This window comes from Pituophis catenifer, unplaced genomic scaffold, assembly GCF_029215685.1.
Source record: "Pituophis catenifer annectens isolate HBS135680 unplaced genomic scaffold, rPitCat1.0.hap2 SCAF_7, whole genome shotgun sequence".
Classification (NCBI taxonomy): Eukaryota; Metazoa; Chordata; class Lepidosauria; order Squamata; family Colubridae; genus Pituophis; species Pituophis catenifer.
In genome coordinates, this window is record NW_027256887.1 from 30,908,627 (window position 1) to 30,927,380 (window position 18,754).

General features: G+C 38.0%; 1 protein-coding gene across 3 annotated transcripts in view; it reads left to right on the forward strand.

Annotated features, from left to right (window-relative positions):
* Positions 1-2,698: 2,698 nt before the first annotated feature.
* Positions 2,699-18,754, forward strand: part of TMEM168 (transmembrane protein 168) — a 28,911-nt gene continuing 12,855 nt past the window's right edge. Inside the window, exons 1-5 of one of the 3 annotated variants that reach the window (XM_070946985.1) lie at positions 2,699-2,744; positions 5,380-5,478; positions 11,880-11,943; positions 16,123-16,265; positions 18,427-18,701. In XM_070946985.1, coding sequence (XP_070803086.1) covers positions 5,450-5,478; positions 11,880-11,943; positions 16,123-16,265; positions 18,427-18,701 — 511 coding nt within the window. In that variant the 5' untranslated portion in view covers positions 2,699-2,744; positions 5,380-5,449. Of the gene's footprint in view, positions 2,745-5,379; positions 6,645-11,879; positions 11,944-16,122; positions 16,266-18,426; positions 18,702-18,754 lie in introns of those variants that run through there. The other 2 variants (XM_070946986.1, XM_070946984.1) reach the window with 2 other exon arrangements.

Sequence of the window (18,754 nt, forward strand, 5' to 3'; positions counted from 1 at the left end):
GCCAGTTCCAGTACAGCACCTGTAAGGAAGAGACATGTTATGAATAAAGACTTCTGATTAAATGAATACCTGTGTGATGGAGTTATTGGGCTCGATCCTTGAACACCTTTAACAGTTTAATAAAACAAGGAAAATTGAAACCAAAACAACAGTTGGAAATGGACCTGAATAGAGAAATCGATTGGTGGACCTACTCACAAATTCAATCTAAATATAAGGAACATATAAAGACACATGAAATTCAAAGAGAGAAACAAGAATTAGATAAAGTAATATTAGATTCAGAAGAAAAGCTAATTAGCAAAATTTATAAATTTTTATTACTATATAAAATGGAGGAGGAAACAGTAAAGAATACAATGATCAAATGGGCGCAGAATTTTAATTATACAATAGATCTGGAGAAGTGGAAAACAATGTGGCAAGTGAATGCAAAATTAACACTATCGGCAGCATATAAGGAAAATCAGTTGAAGATGTTTTACAGATGGCATCTGTCACCAACAAGACTGGCAAAGATACACCCGAATAACAGTGCAATTTGTTGGAAATGTAAGAAATCCCAAAGAACATATTACCATTTATGGTGGACGTGTCTGGCAGCAAAAAAAAAATTGGTCAAACATTTTTATTTTTTTATTTTTTGATTTATATGCCGCCCTTCTCCAGAGACTCAGGGCGGCTTACAATGCGTTAAGCAATAGCCTTCATACTTTTGTATATTCATACAAAGTCAGCTTATTGCCCCCACAAACTGGGTCCTCATTTAACCTACATTAGAAAGGATGGAAGGCTGAGTCAACCTTGAGCCTGGTATTCGAACCTGCAGTAATTGCAGGCAGCTGTGTTAATAACAGGGTGCTTTAGACCACTGTACTACCAAGGCTCATTAAGAAATGGATAGAACAAATAACAAAACAACAAATAGAAAGAAGCCAGAAACATTCTTGTTAGGAATTTTTACAAAATCATATTCCAAAGAAGTAAAATATTTGATGCTACACATCTTGACAGCAGTACGAATAACCTATGCAAAAAACTGGAAACAGGAAAGAACCCCAACAGAGGAAGAACTAATAGATATTAGAACGCGCCGAGATGGATAGATTAACAAAAGAAAAAGAAGAGACAGAATATTATAGAATATGGAATAAATGGTATAATTGGCTTAAGACCAACAATAAAGAACAATAACTATTAGGAGAGAAAAATAGAAGTACAAAATAGAGATGTATCATATGTGTGGAATGGTACAAAAATGTATATAATATGAAGATAGAAATGTATAATAGTAAAGAGATAACTAAAATGTACAGTTCTCTATAGGGGAAAAGGGGGGGGAAGAAGAGGGGGGGAAAAGAGGAAAAGGAGGGGAAGAAGACGGAATAATAGATTAAGATAAAGGGGAAGAAGATTAAAGTAATAACTGGAAGACCACTAAGAAATAATGCTTAAATATGATAAGTTATATGTTGTATGTTGTGTAAATGTCCAATATGTGTTCTAATAAAATTGCAAATTTAAAAAAAAAAAAAGAAAATACCCAATTTTTGGCATTTTTACAAAAAAGTCACCTTTACACTCAATTTGTGAACTATTGGAAAGCAGCAGTAGAATGAAATTTTATATTCAAAAACCTTATGTTGCTAAGTTATTATGCACAAAGTTTCACGTTTCTCATACCTTTCCTTCCAGAGATATAAAAAGCCAAACTTTACCCTTTTTTCGTGCTGCAGTCATTTTTGGCTAACTTTGCTTCAAATTATCTAGATGGAGATCACTCATGAGAATGTTTTTATTATTTTGTTTAATAGAGCACAAGAAGTTGTACAAGATGGCCAAGTTTTGTTTCTCTCAACAAAATATTGCCTGAGAAATTATGTCTCAAAGTTGCTGAAATCTCAGTCATACTGTCGAAGGCTGTGGTATGGGGGTCACACAAATGACTCTATCTCCACAAGTATTACATCGGTAAATGTAACACTTTACCAATGTTCATTGGGGACTTGTGTGCATGTTTACACCAAATTTCATCGAAATCCGTGGTGGTCAAGCTGGTTACTTTTCTGAAATCAGACCACTTGACATGGAATGACCCCAATATTAGTTTGATCACTATACTCCTTCAGTAATTTTGCTTGGTTTCATTTGAGGGTCTTAGAGGAACTTCGCCTCCTCATGTGTTTATCCCATAAATTCTGAATACAAGCTGAGTGTAACAAGATGCCATGTCACTCCACTTGCTACAAAAGGCATCATGATTGCCTTTAACCATTAACCAGTGGAACAACTTGCCTTCAGAAATCGTGGCCACTCCATCACTGGAGGTTTTTAAGAAGACAGTGACTTGTCTGAAATGGTATAGGTTCTCCTGCTTGAGGAGGGGGCTGGACTAGAAAACCTCCAAGGTCCCTTCCAGTTCTATTCCTATTCCTATTCCTATTCCTATTCCTATTCCTATTCCTATTCCCCCTTTGGAAGAATGAATGATGTCTCTGCATTGCTGTCAAGTCGTACGTCCCGGAGGAAAAAACTCCTGTTAAAGCACTACTCCTTCATTCTGCTGTTGCTGTTTTCGCCCTCCCGCTCAGCCATCCTGCTCTGGATTAGGAGCGTTGCCACGCGCTCAGGGGGCAGAGCGTTGCGCGATTTGAACCTTTGCTCTTCCTGTACCCATTCGAACACTTTTGAGGAAGTGCTAAAATGGCGACGGGAGGGGAAGTTTTGGGAGGAAGTGGCGGACGGTGAGTGCCGAGGAAACCGGGATATTAATCACACGGGTACCACAGTTTGATCTTCGATTAGGACAGAGGCGGGAGGTGAGCGGAGGCTGCTAAGAGACCACTGTCTCTTCCGGCTGCCATAGTTGGAATGTGCCTCGTATATGATGGGGGGAGGGGGGTGATTGCCCCACCTGGCGTTGGGAAAAAGGCCGTCGGTCTGCCCTCTCAGCCTCCTGCCTCATATAGCGATTGCGTACTCGCTGCTTTTCAAGGCTCTTAGTTTGCCGGTAGCAAATAGTCGGTCTACTGTCAAGCGGTGAACCCGGGTTTCCTGTGGGCGGCTAAAATAGGCATTCTGCCCACCCGCCACCCTACAGAGCCCACATTGCCTTAACCCCGTTTCACAAACTCTCTTAACTTAGTTAAGAAATCGAAGCTTTTCCCCTATTAGCATTAAATAGGAAACACGCTAATTCGTTCTCCTGAATACCTCGCGCTGCATGTTAAAGGTGGGATGAAACTGATATTTAAAACGGCCAAGGCTTTAACGTGAAATGCTGGATCATTTGTGTGCAGAAATAATTAGATTGGTTTCTTAAGTAAGAAAAATCATCATTTAGGGCTGCTGAGAGAAAGGAGCAGCAACAGCAGACTGTCAAGTTTTGAAAATAAAATATTATTGAGATCGCTTCTCTTTTTCTAATAAACCAAAGTGTATGGGTATCTACATTTTTGCATACTGTAGGAATAAGCATTTTGCTTATTATTACTATTAATAATTATTATTACTATTAATAATTATAATAATAATAATAATTATTACTCCTGTAAATACTATCGAGTTTAGTAGTTTGATCAGTACTGATAGGTTCTTTAAGAAATTTCAAACTAGCCAAACGATATAGTTTTTTCCAGATTATTTTAAAATAAATTCAACATAAATGTAACAGTATATTTCTAATATTTTAAGGATGATGATTTTCTGTAATTTTGCACACATTTTGGGCAGTTGACAGATTGTATGTTTTATTCTTCCTTTGTTTGCATAAAGAGCCATCTGTTTCTATATGCTGGAAAGATTAAAAAATAGTAAATAACATCATTTGAAACCATAGATAATAATCTTACAATGAATTTAGATATTCTTCAATAAATCTATCAGTTCCGATGGTTTGGTACTGCAGGCTAACTCACTGCTCACTCCAGGAGTTCTGAGTGGTTCAGTGTTGACTCAGCCTCATGCAATATGCTGACTCTGAGTCTAAACCGCTTAGAAAGGGCTGTAAAGCATTGTGAAGCAGTATATGTGCTATTGTTATTGCTATTAAAACAAAATTGAAAAATAGTAGAAAATTCAAATGATAGATAATAGTTATAAAATTGCATTTACTCAAGAGGAGTTTGCTTTCCTCTTAGGAAAAAAAATAAGTCCTATGTTCATGCTACAGCTTTCTTATCCTGCCAATCTGTAGTTGCCAATACCAACTAAAATGGAATCTGGTGACACCCCCTCCTCCCAATAAACTTGGATCTGGCATACTTGTACTGTGTAGAGCCATGCTCTAAAAAGAACAAGCCTGGGGCAGAAAATTAAATAATTATTATATATTAAAATTGTTTTGGCATAACAGGCACCTGCAATTCAGTGGTGGGTTTTACCTACCTTTGCTACTGGTTCACTCACACGCTTCTGTGCAGAGCGTATTTGATGACATCCGGGTGGGTGGGTGGAGCCTTCCCCCCCCCCACTACCAGTTCGCCCAAACCAGGGCAAACCAGTAGCAACCCACCACTGGTGCAACTTACAAAAGTCAGGACAGATTGATTTTTCCAGAGTTGATTTTTAAGGACTTAAAGCTATGAGATGAATTTACAGTACAGGACTTAAACCCAACATTGCCCCATAAATTTCTTCCAAACACTGCAAAAATGATTTTAAAAATGACCCTACATTTTTGGCTGTAACAATATTAAAAGGCCTGAGTGATGTAAAAATTATGCTGGTGAGCTATGATCTGTCTATATGATGCATATTTACATCTTGTATTTTGTAAAATGAATTAATATGTCATCAGTATACATACTAATCTTTTCTCATACATACAGAGTTATAAGTACAGAGATTTTTATTTTACAGTGCTGCTTGACTTTACACTTTTGCAAGTTGGGTGATCATATAAATACTTAAAATATATAAATAAATATCCCACACATTTTCTTTAGTGGAAATAAGACTAGGTTTGGGAAATGTATGACAACTTTCCCATTTCATATATGGAAGAGTTTTTAAAAGAATAACAAAATCAAAATAATGAGAGAAATGGCAAAATCAAAATGTGAGGGGGACAAAAAGTAGAAATGAATGGAATCTCCAAATGCCTAGGAAGGACTAGGACCTGGCTTTTCCTTCTTCTATTTCAACAACACTACCTCTCTTCTTCAGTAAGAAATGAAAGTTGACTAATGTAACATGTAATTTGCAGAGAACATGTAAAATGATTTCCCCTTTTGGATTCATATATTACTATATTAAGATTTTAATACTGTATTGCCTACATTATCTCTTGCTGAAAAACAATATGTAAGGATGCAGACTTACTGTATCTGTTTATGTGATATAATATATTATTAATGTGAAGTTATGTTTGTTTTTCAGATCTTCAGTAGTGACTGACAATTATAAATGAAACAATACTGCAAGACTGCTTGTGCATCATATTTCTTGGATGAAATTTAAACATTTATATTCTGTAAAGTGGGTATAATCCCTACCAGTCTGCTTACATGTGTAGATCATTGCGTTACTGTGTTAGCCATTGTCTGTATGCAGCAATGACAAGACTGGAAGAAGCAAATCGAGAAGTGAACATGCATTCCTCTGTCCGCTATCTTGGCTATTTAGCCAGAATGAATTTGTTGGCAGCAATATGTATGGGTCTTTATGTCAGGTGGGAAAAAACTGCAGATGCACTAATACTCATAATTTTTATCCTTGGTTTATTTGTTCTTGGAATTGCAAGTATACTTTATTACTATTTTTCAATGGAAGCAGCAAGTTTAAGTCTCTCTAATCTTTGGTTTGGATTTTTACTTGGCCTTCTTTGTTTCCTGGATAATAATTCTTTTAAAAATGATGTAAAGGAAGAAGCAACAAAATATTTACTTTTTTCCTCCATAATTATAAGAATATTGTATGCTTTGGTGCAGAGAATATGTGGCTGTGTTCATCATCGGCCTATTTTACTAACGATGGTTGAAGTACTTGAGCTGGTTGGATTTGCAATTGCCAGTACAACTATGCTGGTGGAGAAATCCATGAGTATTATTCTATTGATTGTGGCTTTAGCAATGCTGATTATTGATTTGAGGATGAAATCATTTTTGGCAATTCCAAATTTAGTAATTTTCGGACTCCTTGCCTCTTTGTTATTTTTTCCATCCTTACATATACCAACAAATCCATTTCCCTTGGGATGTTTTTTTAGTTGCTTAATAGCTGATCCCCTTCTTGATGTTTACTTCAGTGGACTTTCAGTTACTGAACGTTGGAAACCTTATTTATATCGTGGTCGAGTTTGCCGAAGATTCTCAGTCATTTTTGTTGGATTTATTGAACTGATTTATTTCATCCTTTCAGCACTTAAACTAGGTGATTTGGATCTCTGGTACTTTGTAATACCAGGCTTTTCCATTTTTGGCATTTTCTGGATCATCTGTCACATCATTTTTCTTATAACTCTCTGGGGATTTCATACAAAACTTAATGACTGTCACAAAATATATTACACACACAGAGCAGACAACAATAGCCTCGACAGAGTAATGGCATCTAAAGGAATGCGCCATTTTTGTTTAATTTCAGAACAACTTGTCTTTTTCAGCCTTCTTGCAACAGCAGTTTTGGGTACAGTATGTTGGCAGGTAGGTTTTAATGTGTTTATAGTCCTCTGTCGAACTGTCTTTAAAGTATGTGTAGCAAAAAAGAGATTTTAAAACAATTATGGTTAAGGCTTTTGACAAAAAATAAAAGAGGATAGAATATTATGCATTGAAATGGACCCACCATGCTCTGTTTATTTTATTTTTGTTTATTTTATTTTTAACCTTTATTACTTTATAGGTTAAATACTCCTTTCTCCTGGTTTTTCCCCACAAGAGCTATGTAAAAATTTCATTGGGTAAAAAAAAAGGACAACCCTTTTTATTGTGTGGGCTGCATTTTATCATTTGACTGATGGGCAAGCAACAGATTTGGTGACACATCATAAAAGTCAGTGCGGAAACTTTTCAGCTAATGGGAAGAATGTTTAGGGGATGGATATTTACTTTTTGCCATTTATTTTAATTTGTTCAGCTACATTTGTAGATGTACATTAGCATTATATTTGGTGCTTGTTAATTTTTTATTTTTTTTAAATTTGATTTATATGCCGCCCTTCTCCGGAGACTCAGGGCGGCTTACAATGTGTTAAGCAATAGCCTTCATACTTTTGTATATTTATACAAAGTCAGTTTATTGCCCCCACAAACTGGGTCCTCAATTTACCTACCTTAGAAAGGATGGAAGGCTGAGTCAACCTTGAGCCTGGTGAGATTCGAACTTACAGTAATTGCAGACAGCTGGTGTTAATCACAATGCTATCAGTCTCCTGAGCCACCAGGCCCATGGCTCAGCAGCGTGATTACATGTGAACAAATGTGATTAAATGTGATTTCTGTCAGGTTTTCAGGCCGTCTTCTCCTTCTTATGTCAGCACTAGGATAAATGAGTGGCATAGGAGGCTAATGCCTCCTAAGGCAGCATTTAACATCCAGCTGCCTGCAATTACTGCGAGTTCAATTCTCCCCAGGCTCAAGGTTGACTTAGCGTTCCATCATTTCTAAGGTGGGTAAATTGAGGACCCAGTTTGTGGGGGCAATAAGCTGACTTTGTATAAATATACAAAAGTATTGCTTAACTATTAAACTATTGCTTAACACATTGTAAGCCGCCTTGAGTCTCCGGAGAAGGGCGAAATATAAATCAAATTTTTTTAAAAAAGCATCTTGACGTGCTGACAATTACATTAATGACTACAATAAAGATTGAGATGAGTATTTAAGGTGTAAATAGATGTGTTTCATTTTCCATTTAAGTGGCATCATTAGTAGCTGCCATACTAAAAGTAATGAACATGGAGTTCATATATTCAGGTTTCACTATGACTTGTCTTACAAGTTCTTTTACAGAATGTAAAATAGAGTTGGAAGGGACCATAGAGGTCTTCTGGTCCAACCCCTTGCTTAAGCAGTAGCCTATACCCGTGATGACGAACCTATGGCACGCATGGCACATGGAGTCATATCTGTGGGCACGCCAGCATTGACCTAGCTCAGCTCCAGCATGCAAGCGCGTGCCAGCCACCTGATTTTCGGGCTTTTTGGGCCCACCAGAAGTCGGGAAACAGGCCATTTCCGGCCTCCAGAGGGCCTCTGGGGGGTGGGGGTGGGGAAGGCCGTTTTCGCCCTCCCCAGGCTCCAAGAAAGCCTCTGGAGCCTGGGGAGGGCAAAAAAACAGACCTACCGGGCCCACCAGTAACTTTTTTGCCATCACGTGCCAAAAGTGGGATGGGGCACAGGCATTGAATTATGGGTGTGGGCACATTGGTGCGCAACCCCCCCGTGCTCCCCCCCCCACTTCAGGCACACAATGGCAAAAAGGTTATAACTGGCCTATATCATTTTAGACAATTGGTTGTCCAATCCCTTCTTAAAAGCTTCCAGTGTTTCTGAAGGCATGCTGTTCCACTGGTTGATTGTTCTGTCAGGAAATTTATCCTTATTACTCTGTTGCTTCTCTCTTTGCTCATTTTCCATCCATTGCTTCTTGTCTTGCTTTCTGGTGCTATGGAAAATAAATTGACCTCTGTTCTTTGTGGCAGTCCCTGAAATATTGGGGGGGGGGGAGAAAGTGGTAGTAGAGGGTAAGTTATTCCTCTCTGAAGAGCTATATCTACAAAAGGGGTGTCAAACTCAAGGCCCGGGAGGTGGATCTGGCAAACAGGATGCTTAGATGTGGCCCGTGGGGCCGCCGTGTAAACAGGGAAGGACTGTCCTGCAGTGCCTCTGCCAGCAAAAACAGAACTCCATTTTTGCTGGCAGAGAGTTGCAGGAAGCTGTCAGAGCTGAAAATGGAGCTCGAGAGCCGGTTTTCACTGGCAGAGTGCTCGGGCCACTGCAGATGCCCCAGAATGAGTGACGTCGAGCTGGCCATGCCCACCCTGGCCCCCTGAGGTCAAACCCTGATGCGACCTTCAATGAAATCAAGTTTGACACCCTTGGTCTACAAAATCTTCATACTTAATTACAAAATGATCCTTTAGCTTGTCACAAGATATAACCAAAGTGTCTCTTCTTTTTTTAAAGTAAGCTAGTTCATTTATTTTCCTTTTGTTTATAGAAACCACCTGTGAATGCCACCTCTCTTCTCTTACCACTTTTATTTCCTTCTAACAAGACAGGAAATATCTTTTTTTTTATTGAAAAGTTTTATAAGAAATACAAACATTTTCTCCCCCTCGCCCTTCCCCCCTCAGCCCTTCCCTCCCCCCTTGCCCTCCCACCCATCCCCCCTCAGCCTTCCCCCCACCCCTCTCCCTTGACTTCCCAGAACAAGCACAGGGTATAGCATCCACAAACATAAAACTAAAATATGCTAACAAATTGTTGACTTCAAATTCTTTCTAGGTCTTTAACTCCTTATAACTCAAAACACTATAAACATAAGCTAAAAGTTAAAAATGTTTCACTCATAAGCTATATGAATCTTCTTAGTCTGATACTTGTTTTGAATATAGTCAATCCATCTTCTCCATTCCGTTATGTATCTTTCGTTTGAATGGTCTTTAAGATATGCTGAAATTTTTGCCATCTCTGCCAAATGCACGACTTTTAGTGTCCATTCCTCAATAGTAGGTGGATCTTCCTTCTTCCAATACTGTGCCACCAGTAACCTGGCAGCTGTTATTAAATTCAAAACCAACTTAGTTTCTATTACAGTACAATCCGTAACTATTCCCAACAAAAAAAAACTGTGGTGTAAATTTAATCTTTTTCTTTAAAATATTTTGCATAATCCACCATATTTTTATCCAAAATGCCTTAATTTTTTTACATGTCCACCATATATGAAAATACGTAGCATCTTCACATCCACATCGCCAACACTTAGGTTGTAAGTTTGGATACATACAGGCTAGTTTTTTTGGATCTAAATGCCATCTATAAAACATTTTATAAAAGTTCTCTCTTAAGTTTTAAGTTTGTGTAAATCTTACATTTCTAACCCATATCTTTTCCCATGTTTCCATCATTATTGGTTCTCCTACATTTTGTGCCCATTTTATCATACAGTCCTTGACTAGTTCTGTTTCTGAATCTATTTCCACGAACACATTATACAACCTTTTTATATGCATTTGACTTTTGTCTCTTATTTGTTTTATCAAATTCTCATCCTGTTGCGAAATACCAATTTTTTGATCTTTTTTTTTTTTTTTAATTTGATTTATATGCCGCCCTTCTCCGGAGACTCAGGGCGGCTTACAATGCGCTAAGCAATAGCCTTCATTCTTTTGTATATTTATACAAAGTCAGCTTATTGCCCCCATAACTGGGTCCTCAATTTACCTACCTTAGAAAGGATGGAAGGCTGAGTCAGCCTTGAGCCTTGGCGAGATTCGAACCTGCAGTAATTGCAGGCAGCTGGTCTTAATAACCAGCTTAATAACAGGGTGCCTTAGACCACTGTGCTACCAAGGCTCTTGGATCTTCTCTCCATCTGGCCTGCAGCTGCCCATATTGAAACCAAGTTCTAATTATTCCTTCTTCTCTTAATTGCTCCATAGGTTTTAATTGTCGTTTGACTCCTTTATAAAGGAGTTCTTTGTATGTAGTCTTATCTTGCTTTTGCTTCAAATTTATATTTTCTATCGCGTGTCTGTGTACTGTCCATATTGGTAACTTATCATTTAATTTATATTGATACTTTTTCCAGACACGTAATAGAGCATTTCTTAATATATGACTTTTAAAAGTCTTATCTACTTTCTTATCATACAATAAATAAGCATGCCAGCCATAGACCAGACCATATCCTTCAATATTTAATATCCTTTCCTCCGTTAAATTTATCCAATCAGTAATTGCTGAGAGGGCAGCGGCTTTGTAGTACAATCTTAAATTGGGCATTTTAAGACCTCCTCTTTCTCGTGTATCTTGCATTATCTTTTTATTTACTCGCGGTTTTTTCCCTGCCCAAACAAATTTATTTATGCCCTTCTGCCATTCCTTCAAATTTTCATCTTTTTTAAGTATAGGTATCATTTAAAAAAGAAATAAAAACCTTGGTAAAATATCCTTCCCAGCAATGACAGTTGTAGTTTTTTCCAATTTTCTATCTCTTTCTGTATTTTTTGCCATAATGGTTCATAGTTGTGCTGATATAATTTCGTATTTGTGGTCGTAATATAAACCCCTAAATATTTAACCACCTTAACTATCTCAAATCCTGTTACCCTTTCTATCTCTTCTTTTTGGCTTCTAGTCATATTTTTAGCTATTATCTTTGTTTTAGCAGTATTTATTTTAAAACCAGATACTTGTCCATATAAGTTAATTATATCCATCAAGGCTGTAATCGATTGTACTGGTTGGGCTAAGGTAACAACTAGATCATCCGCAAATGCCCGTAGCTTATACTCATGCTGTCTAATTTTAATTCCCTTTATTGTATCCGTCCCACATATTTTACTCAGTAAGATTTCCAGCGTCAAAATAAACAATAATGGAGACGGGACAACCTTGCCTTGTTCCTTTTTCTATATTAAAAATATCTGTTAAACCACCATTGATTATTATTTGCGCTGTTTGTTTTTGATATATTGCCTTAATAGATTGTATAAAATGTTCTCCAAGTTGCATCCTTTCTATTAATTTTAATAAAAAATGCCTTGCCTTGTTCCTTTTTCTATATTAAAAATATCTGTTAAACCACCATTGATTATTATTTGCGCTGTTTGTTTTTGATATATTGCCTTAATAGATTGTATAAAATGTTCTCCAAGTTGCATCCTTTCTATTAATTTTAATAAAAAATGCCAATTCAATCTATCAAAGGCTTTCTCAGCATCAAAAAATACTAGCACTGCGGGGACCTGGTTGTTCCTTCCCAAATACTCTAGTAAGTTAACAACTTGCCTTACATTATTTTTCATTTGTCTACCATTTATAAAACCAGTTTGATCATGATGAATCATTTGCTGCATAATTGTCATTAATCTATTTGCTAATATTTTAGCAAAAATCTTATAATCTGTATTTAAAAGTGAAATCGGCCTATAGTTTTTTGGATCTGTATGATCCTGACCCTCTTGGGATCAAAGAAATGAAAGCTGTCTTCCAAGTTGGAGGTACCTCTCCTCCCTGTTGTATATTATTGAATAATTCCTTCAATGGTTCCACCATTTCCTCCTGTAAGCTTTTATAATAAACAGCTGTCAAACCATCCGTCCCAGGAGCTTTACCCACTTTCAACTGCTTAATTGCAAACAAAATTTGTTTGTAAGTTAGTTGCCACTTGATCTGCTATTAACATATTAAATTGACCTTTCAGTAAATTAATTGCCTCTTTAATTTTCTTATCTGTTGGATTAGCTATCAAAGCTCGTTCCTGTTTTCTAATATCTTCTAATTCTTTTCTTTTTTCCCCCTGTTTTTTTCTATATTTATTATTCAAATATATCAAAATGCCTCGCATATATGCTTTACTTGCATCCCATACCATTTCCATAGATGTACCCTTTTGCATATTCATAACAAAAATTTCCTTCATAAATTTTTTACACTCTTTTACATTTTCTTCATATCTAAACAGACTATCATTTAACCTCCAGGACTTCCTAGGCCCTTTTCCATACTCCAGTTCCAACCAAACTGGACTATGGTCTGTCAGTGTTCTTGAACAAATCTTCGTATTCTTCACCCTAGAAAAAAGATCATTAGTAATTAGTATAAAATAAATCCTTGAAAAGGATTGGTGTCTATCCAAAAAGAAAGTAAAATCTTTTTCTTCTGGGTTTCTTTCACGCCAAATATCCCTCAACTCCCAATCGTCCATCATCTCCAAAAACGACTTGGGCAATCTTGCTCTTGTTAAAACATTTTGCTTAGGTCCCTTCTTATCCTTTTTTATGTCCAAAACACCATTCCAGTCACCCAATAGGATACAAGTCTTGTATCCCCATTGTATCAATTTTGAATGTAGAAGATTATAAAATTTTTCCTGTTGTTGGTTCAGGGCATATACTCCAATTACCAGTAATTTTTCTCCTTTTATTAAAAGTTCAATCGCTAAAAATCTTCCTTGATCATCTGCTTCAATTAATTTGGCAATTAAGTCTCTCTTCAAATATATGACTATACCGTTTTTCTTCTCTGGTGCTGCTGCTACATAATGTGTACCTAATCTTGTATTTGTCAAATATTTTTGATCTTGTATCCTAATATGAGTCTCTTGTAAACAAATTACATCATTCTTAAATTGTTTAAGATAGTGAAATATTTTCCTCCTCTTTTGTGGCGAATTCAAACCGTTGACATTCCAGGTTAAAAATCTAGTTCCCATCTCTGGGCCTCTGAAGCATCTGGAGCACTTTCTGATGTTCTTGCCTCATTTGACCTTTAGGTCTGGCTCCTCCCACTGCTTCTGTTTTGGTAGTTTCTTGAGTTGCCATCTGAAGTTGTTGCTGTCTTAATTCTTCCCTGCGTTTAGCTGTTGCTGCTCTAGTCTGTCTTTGATCCTTTGGTTCTTCTGATATATCAATTAAATCCAAATCTTGAACAGCAATCTATAACAATTCTTCTTGACTCATTGAAACTCCCCCCGGACTACTGTCATCAGCTCTTCTCTCTCTCCTTCCATTATTTCCTTCTTTCTTTTTCCTTCTGGTGATTTGGATGTCCCAGCCTTTAACACATTGACGTAAAAATCTCTTGCTTTCCATATTGTATTAAGGCGATATCTCTCTCCCGAATATGTCACCACTAGGCCGGCTGGCACTTCCCATCTATACTGTATCTCATGCTTTTTCAGTTCATCCACCACAAAGGCATAATCCCTTCTAGCTCTCAACATTTTGGGAGGAATTTCTTTCATTGTCATCACCTCCTGGCCTTCCACCTGAAGCTTGTTTTTGAAGGTAGCCTGTAAAATTTCATTGCGTAATCTCCTTGTAGTAAAATATATTACAATGTCTCTTGGTAGATGTTTCTGTCTGGCCACCCACAAATTGACAATATATCTTGTCAATCTGCCAGCCTAACTCCACTTTCTTCTCCCCTAACATCTGTGCCAATGCTTCTGACATCATTTCTTTCAAATTCTCTTTTTTGTTTTCCTTCACCCCTCTTATTCTTAAAGCAAATTCCATATCCCTGTATTGAATCATGATTACATCAGCTTCAGCCCTTTCAAATTTATTCTGAGTCTCTACAACTTTATTATTCAAAATTTCTGGAGATTGCTTAATTTCTTCAACTTTGTCATCCAATATTTCAATATTGCCTGCCAGACCTTTAAATGCCAGTAATATATCTTCCCTAATTTCCTGATTCTGAATTGAAATGTCCTCTGAAACAGCCTGTATTTTTTCATTAGTTTCATTAATTTTTTCGTTAATCACAGTGGCAAGTTTAGTCTGTGTAGCTATTAGGGCTTCTTGTATCATTTCAATCGTTAAAGTCTGTGGGTCTGTTGGGGATGCAGAGGTTTGCATTTTAAAAGTGTGAGCTGGGGAACTTCCAGCACTCCCAGTTCCTTTAGTGGAAACAGTCTTTACAGGTTTTGAGGCCATTCTCAGTTTAGGTTAAATTAATCTTTATATTTTAGTCAGAAGCCAAAAGGAAAAGTTCATCAAAGTCAGAAGTTTTTCCCAATCTTAAATTGACGTCTTAAAACCCTCCTTCTCTCATTACAAAAGCTCTTTTCAGGCAAGAGGCTTCCAGCTAAACGAAACTTTCCTTTAACTTTCACTTTCCACGCCCTTTTCAAGCTTCAATCGCCATTTTGATGCAAATTTACTAAATTGTTACTTCTGAAGGAGGCAATAAACATTGGAGTTAAGTTGAATACTTGCAGTCTGATTTCTCCTGGCTTGTTCTGCCTGCAGCAATTCAGGATGTTGTAGTTCCCCTCATTTGTATTTAGCAGAGTTGATTGCGGCTTCTTGCTCCGCTAATTAGCAGAGTCAACCCAGGTCCGGAGCGGATTGACAGGCTTCTAGGGAGCTCTCGCCCTTCGCGCCCCAGAATTTCTCCTAGGGCACTTGAGGGGCTCTACCTCCGCCTGTCGGCTCTCCTCTCTCCCCTTTGCCCAGGGAGAGGGTTTCCAGCCTCCAGACAACTGTTTTTTTGCTGTTCTGGAGGCTTTTACAGTGCCGGGGATCGAGCGCTCACGGAGGAGCGTCTCAAAGCGTGCCAAAAGCCAACCAGAAGTCCAAGACAGGAAATATCTTTTAGTTCTATCAGCTGTTTGTCTAACTGGGATGGTTAAAGTTACACTAATTTTAGTTTCTCCTTGAAAGATAGAAGATCTGTAAACCAAGTTGCTTTCAGAGCAAACCTGATAGTTAATTCTTTCTCTAATTTAGGAAGTAGCTCCTTAGGTTTCTCTGTGTTCTTTTCATCAACCCCTGGTCCCCCTCAACTTGCTTTTAGCCACAAAATCATCATAATTAAAACCATTTAACAATAGTTTCTATTAATTTCCTTATTTTTAGTATTACTTCATTATATTTGTAAGCACTAAGACAGATGACAAACCAATAGTTTTCAACTAGGGAGAATTGTTATATAGATGTATTGCAACTGCCTCCTAAGCCACCAAGAAAGAGGACAGGTGTCAGTTAACTGGATGACAGGGGAAAAAAAGACTGTATACTTCTTTCCACTGCAGTGGAATTGTTCATTAATTAAGTATATGCACAGACTCAGCCAAATATTTACGTTTTTCTTATATAAATATGCATTTTCTTGAAAAGCATATTTATATAAGAAATATTAATATTTTTAAAAATCAGAAATACAAATATAGACCTTCTACTGTAAATATTTGGCTTAGTCTGTGCATATACTTAATAAGCTTTTTCAGCTATATTTTTGTTAAAAGTTGTAGTGCATACTATTGAACCTTTTGGGAGGTGAGGTTAGGACCAAACTGAGAATTAGCATTGTTAAGATTACGCTATTGCATTTGAATCATGTTTAAAATATTGTGATTTTAAATGTTATGTATTTTCATTTGCAAACTGATAAAACTGTAATTGTATGCATTCAATTCTTACAACAAATTCATTTGTTGTAGAAATCCAATGGAATCTTCATGAGTGTTTTTTTGATTGTCTTGCCCCTTGAATCTATGGCTCATGGGTTATTTCATGAACTAGGAAGTTGTTTGGGAGGCACATGTGTTGGCTATGCAGTTGTGATCCCTACCAATTTTTGTAGGTAAGTGTTAATGCAAATACATGTTATTTAATACACGGTATTGCAGTCATCTAATTATGCTAATTTCTCTACTAGATTTGCATTTTTCTCCTTTACATATCCTAAAATTGCGAAGTTTAAGGAATCCATGGGAATGTGTTGATTTGTTATTAAAACTGACATAATGATCACTTTAAACTTTAAGAAAGAAAACAGTGATAATCTTAATTGCTTTTTGTTCTGAATGGAATCATTCCTAACAGCAAGTTCAAGTCATATTTTTTATAAAAGAAACAGCATTCCAAATGAAGTTCTATCACTATTATTTCTTTTCCTTGGAAAACACCTTCTGTTCACACTGATTTGGCTGTTTGCCTATTTTCTATAATAGTTTTGGATTTGGAACTTTGTATCTGTAACTGTCTATCAATGCTTTATGTGACATCTGTTTGGGAGGTGAACGGGTTGGAGAGAAGTAATGAATGAGATTAGATATGCAGAAAAGATTCTAATAACCCCTTGAATGCTCTGTCAACTAAAACTGATAGAAAAATGAGGGGGAGCATTCTTCTAGGTCATAGAACAATTGGTGCCAATGTATGTCTGCTGATTACAGCTAGGTTTTCTTGAAATGGCTATTAATGTCTGAGCAAAACCATTCACATTTGCATTTTCAGCTAAAGTCTGCTTCTATAAATACCTTGTTTTCCCCGAAAATACGACCTGCCCCAAAAACAAGCCACAGCCCGATTTTCACGCCTATGCCTGATATAAGCCCTACCCCAAAAATAAGCCCTAATTAAGCTCTGCCCACCATCTGGTTGTATAAGATGGGGCGAGGCGCAAGCTAGGGTGAGATGGGTAGAGCTGCCCCATGTGCCCCACACCCATTTACCTTAGGACTACCACACCTCCCATGCTCCGACACCTATCATGTCCAGTGGTGAAGTCCACTTACCTTCACTACTGGTTCGGGAACGGGAGCATGTGGAACTGCACACACACTATGTATGTGCACGCCTCTTCTGCGCATGCACAGAGAGTAAAAAATAGGACATAATAATGTCCCGGTGGGTGGGCGGATCCTCCTGCCGCCGGCACTACCAATTCACACGAACTGGATAGATCTGGCCGGATTTTACTGCTGGTCATGCTGTTGCCTAACTTCTGTGGCTGTTAGCAACCAGATGCCATGAGGCTCGTAGCACCAGTGCCACTGCTGGCAGCAGGTTGCCACATGGCTCATCGTGCCGGTGTTGCCACTTGTGACAGGATGTTGGGTGGCTCGTCGCGCTGTTACCACCACTCGTGGCAGGATGCCGCATGGTTCATTGCATCAGCACCACTCATAGCAGGACACTACATGGCTTGTGCTGCTGCCACCTCTTGTGACAATGCTGCAAGGCTCGTAGCACTGGTGCCACTGCTCGCCCCTCAATGGCACAACACACCATGTGGTGTCCTATGAGCGGCAGCACCAATGTGACAAGCCTTGGGATGTCCTGCCATGAGCAGCACCACCAGCACGAGCCATGCGGCCTCCTGCCCAGAGCAGCACCACCAATGTGATGAGCCATGTGGCATCTTGCCATGAGTGGTGGCACCGGCATGATGAGCCACGTGGTGTCCTCTCGCAAGTGGTGGCACCAGTGCGATGAGCCACACGGCGTCCTGCCATAAGCGGCAGCACCAATGCTACGAGCTGCGCGGTGTCCTGCCACAATTGGCGGTACCGGTGCTACAAGCCTCACGGCCGTAAGCAGCCACAGAAATTGAGCAGCAGCGCAACAGGTGGTGTGGGAGATGTGGCTGTGGTGGTCCTAAGGGTAAAACATCCCCCCAAAATAAGACCTAGTGCTAATTTTGGGGCCAAAAAGAAAATAAGACCGGGGTCTTATTTTCGGGGAAACAAAGTATCAGAAAGCAAATAGATATTCATAATTAACGTATCATTGAAAAATAGGACTATATTAAAAACTATGTCCATTGCATATGCTATCAGTGAGACATAGAACTTTTCCATGATGGCTGCTAATTTAAGCCATTTGTAACTGAACATTTCTGTTTTAAAATGTATGCAATTATAAGTGGTGAATTATTTCATAATACAACATTAGATGGTAAAGCAACATAATAAGTTGTATTCATTGCAGTGTTTCAATTTTTCTTCTATTTCCTTCAGTTCCGATGGGCAACCAACATTGCTTCCACCTGAGGATGTGCAAAAGCTAAATTTGAGGTCAACAGCCATGCTTAATGCTATCCAAAGGTTTTTTGCATATCATATGATTGAGACTTACGGCTGTGATTATTCCACAAGCGGACTTTCATTTGACACATTACATTCTAAACTAAAGTCATTTCTTGAACTTCGGACATCAGATGGACCTAGGCATGATAGTTATATATTATACTACAGTGGTCATTCTCACAGCTCTGGGGAGTGGGCACTAGCAGGTAAGTACTAATATTTATAAATTGCTCATCACTATTTAAGTTTACAATTAAAA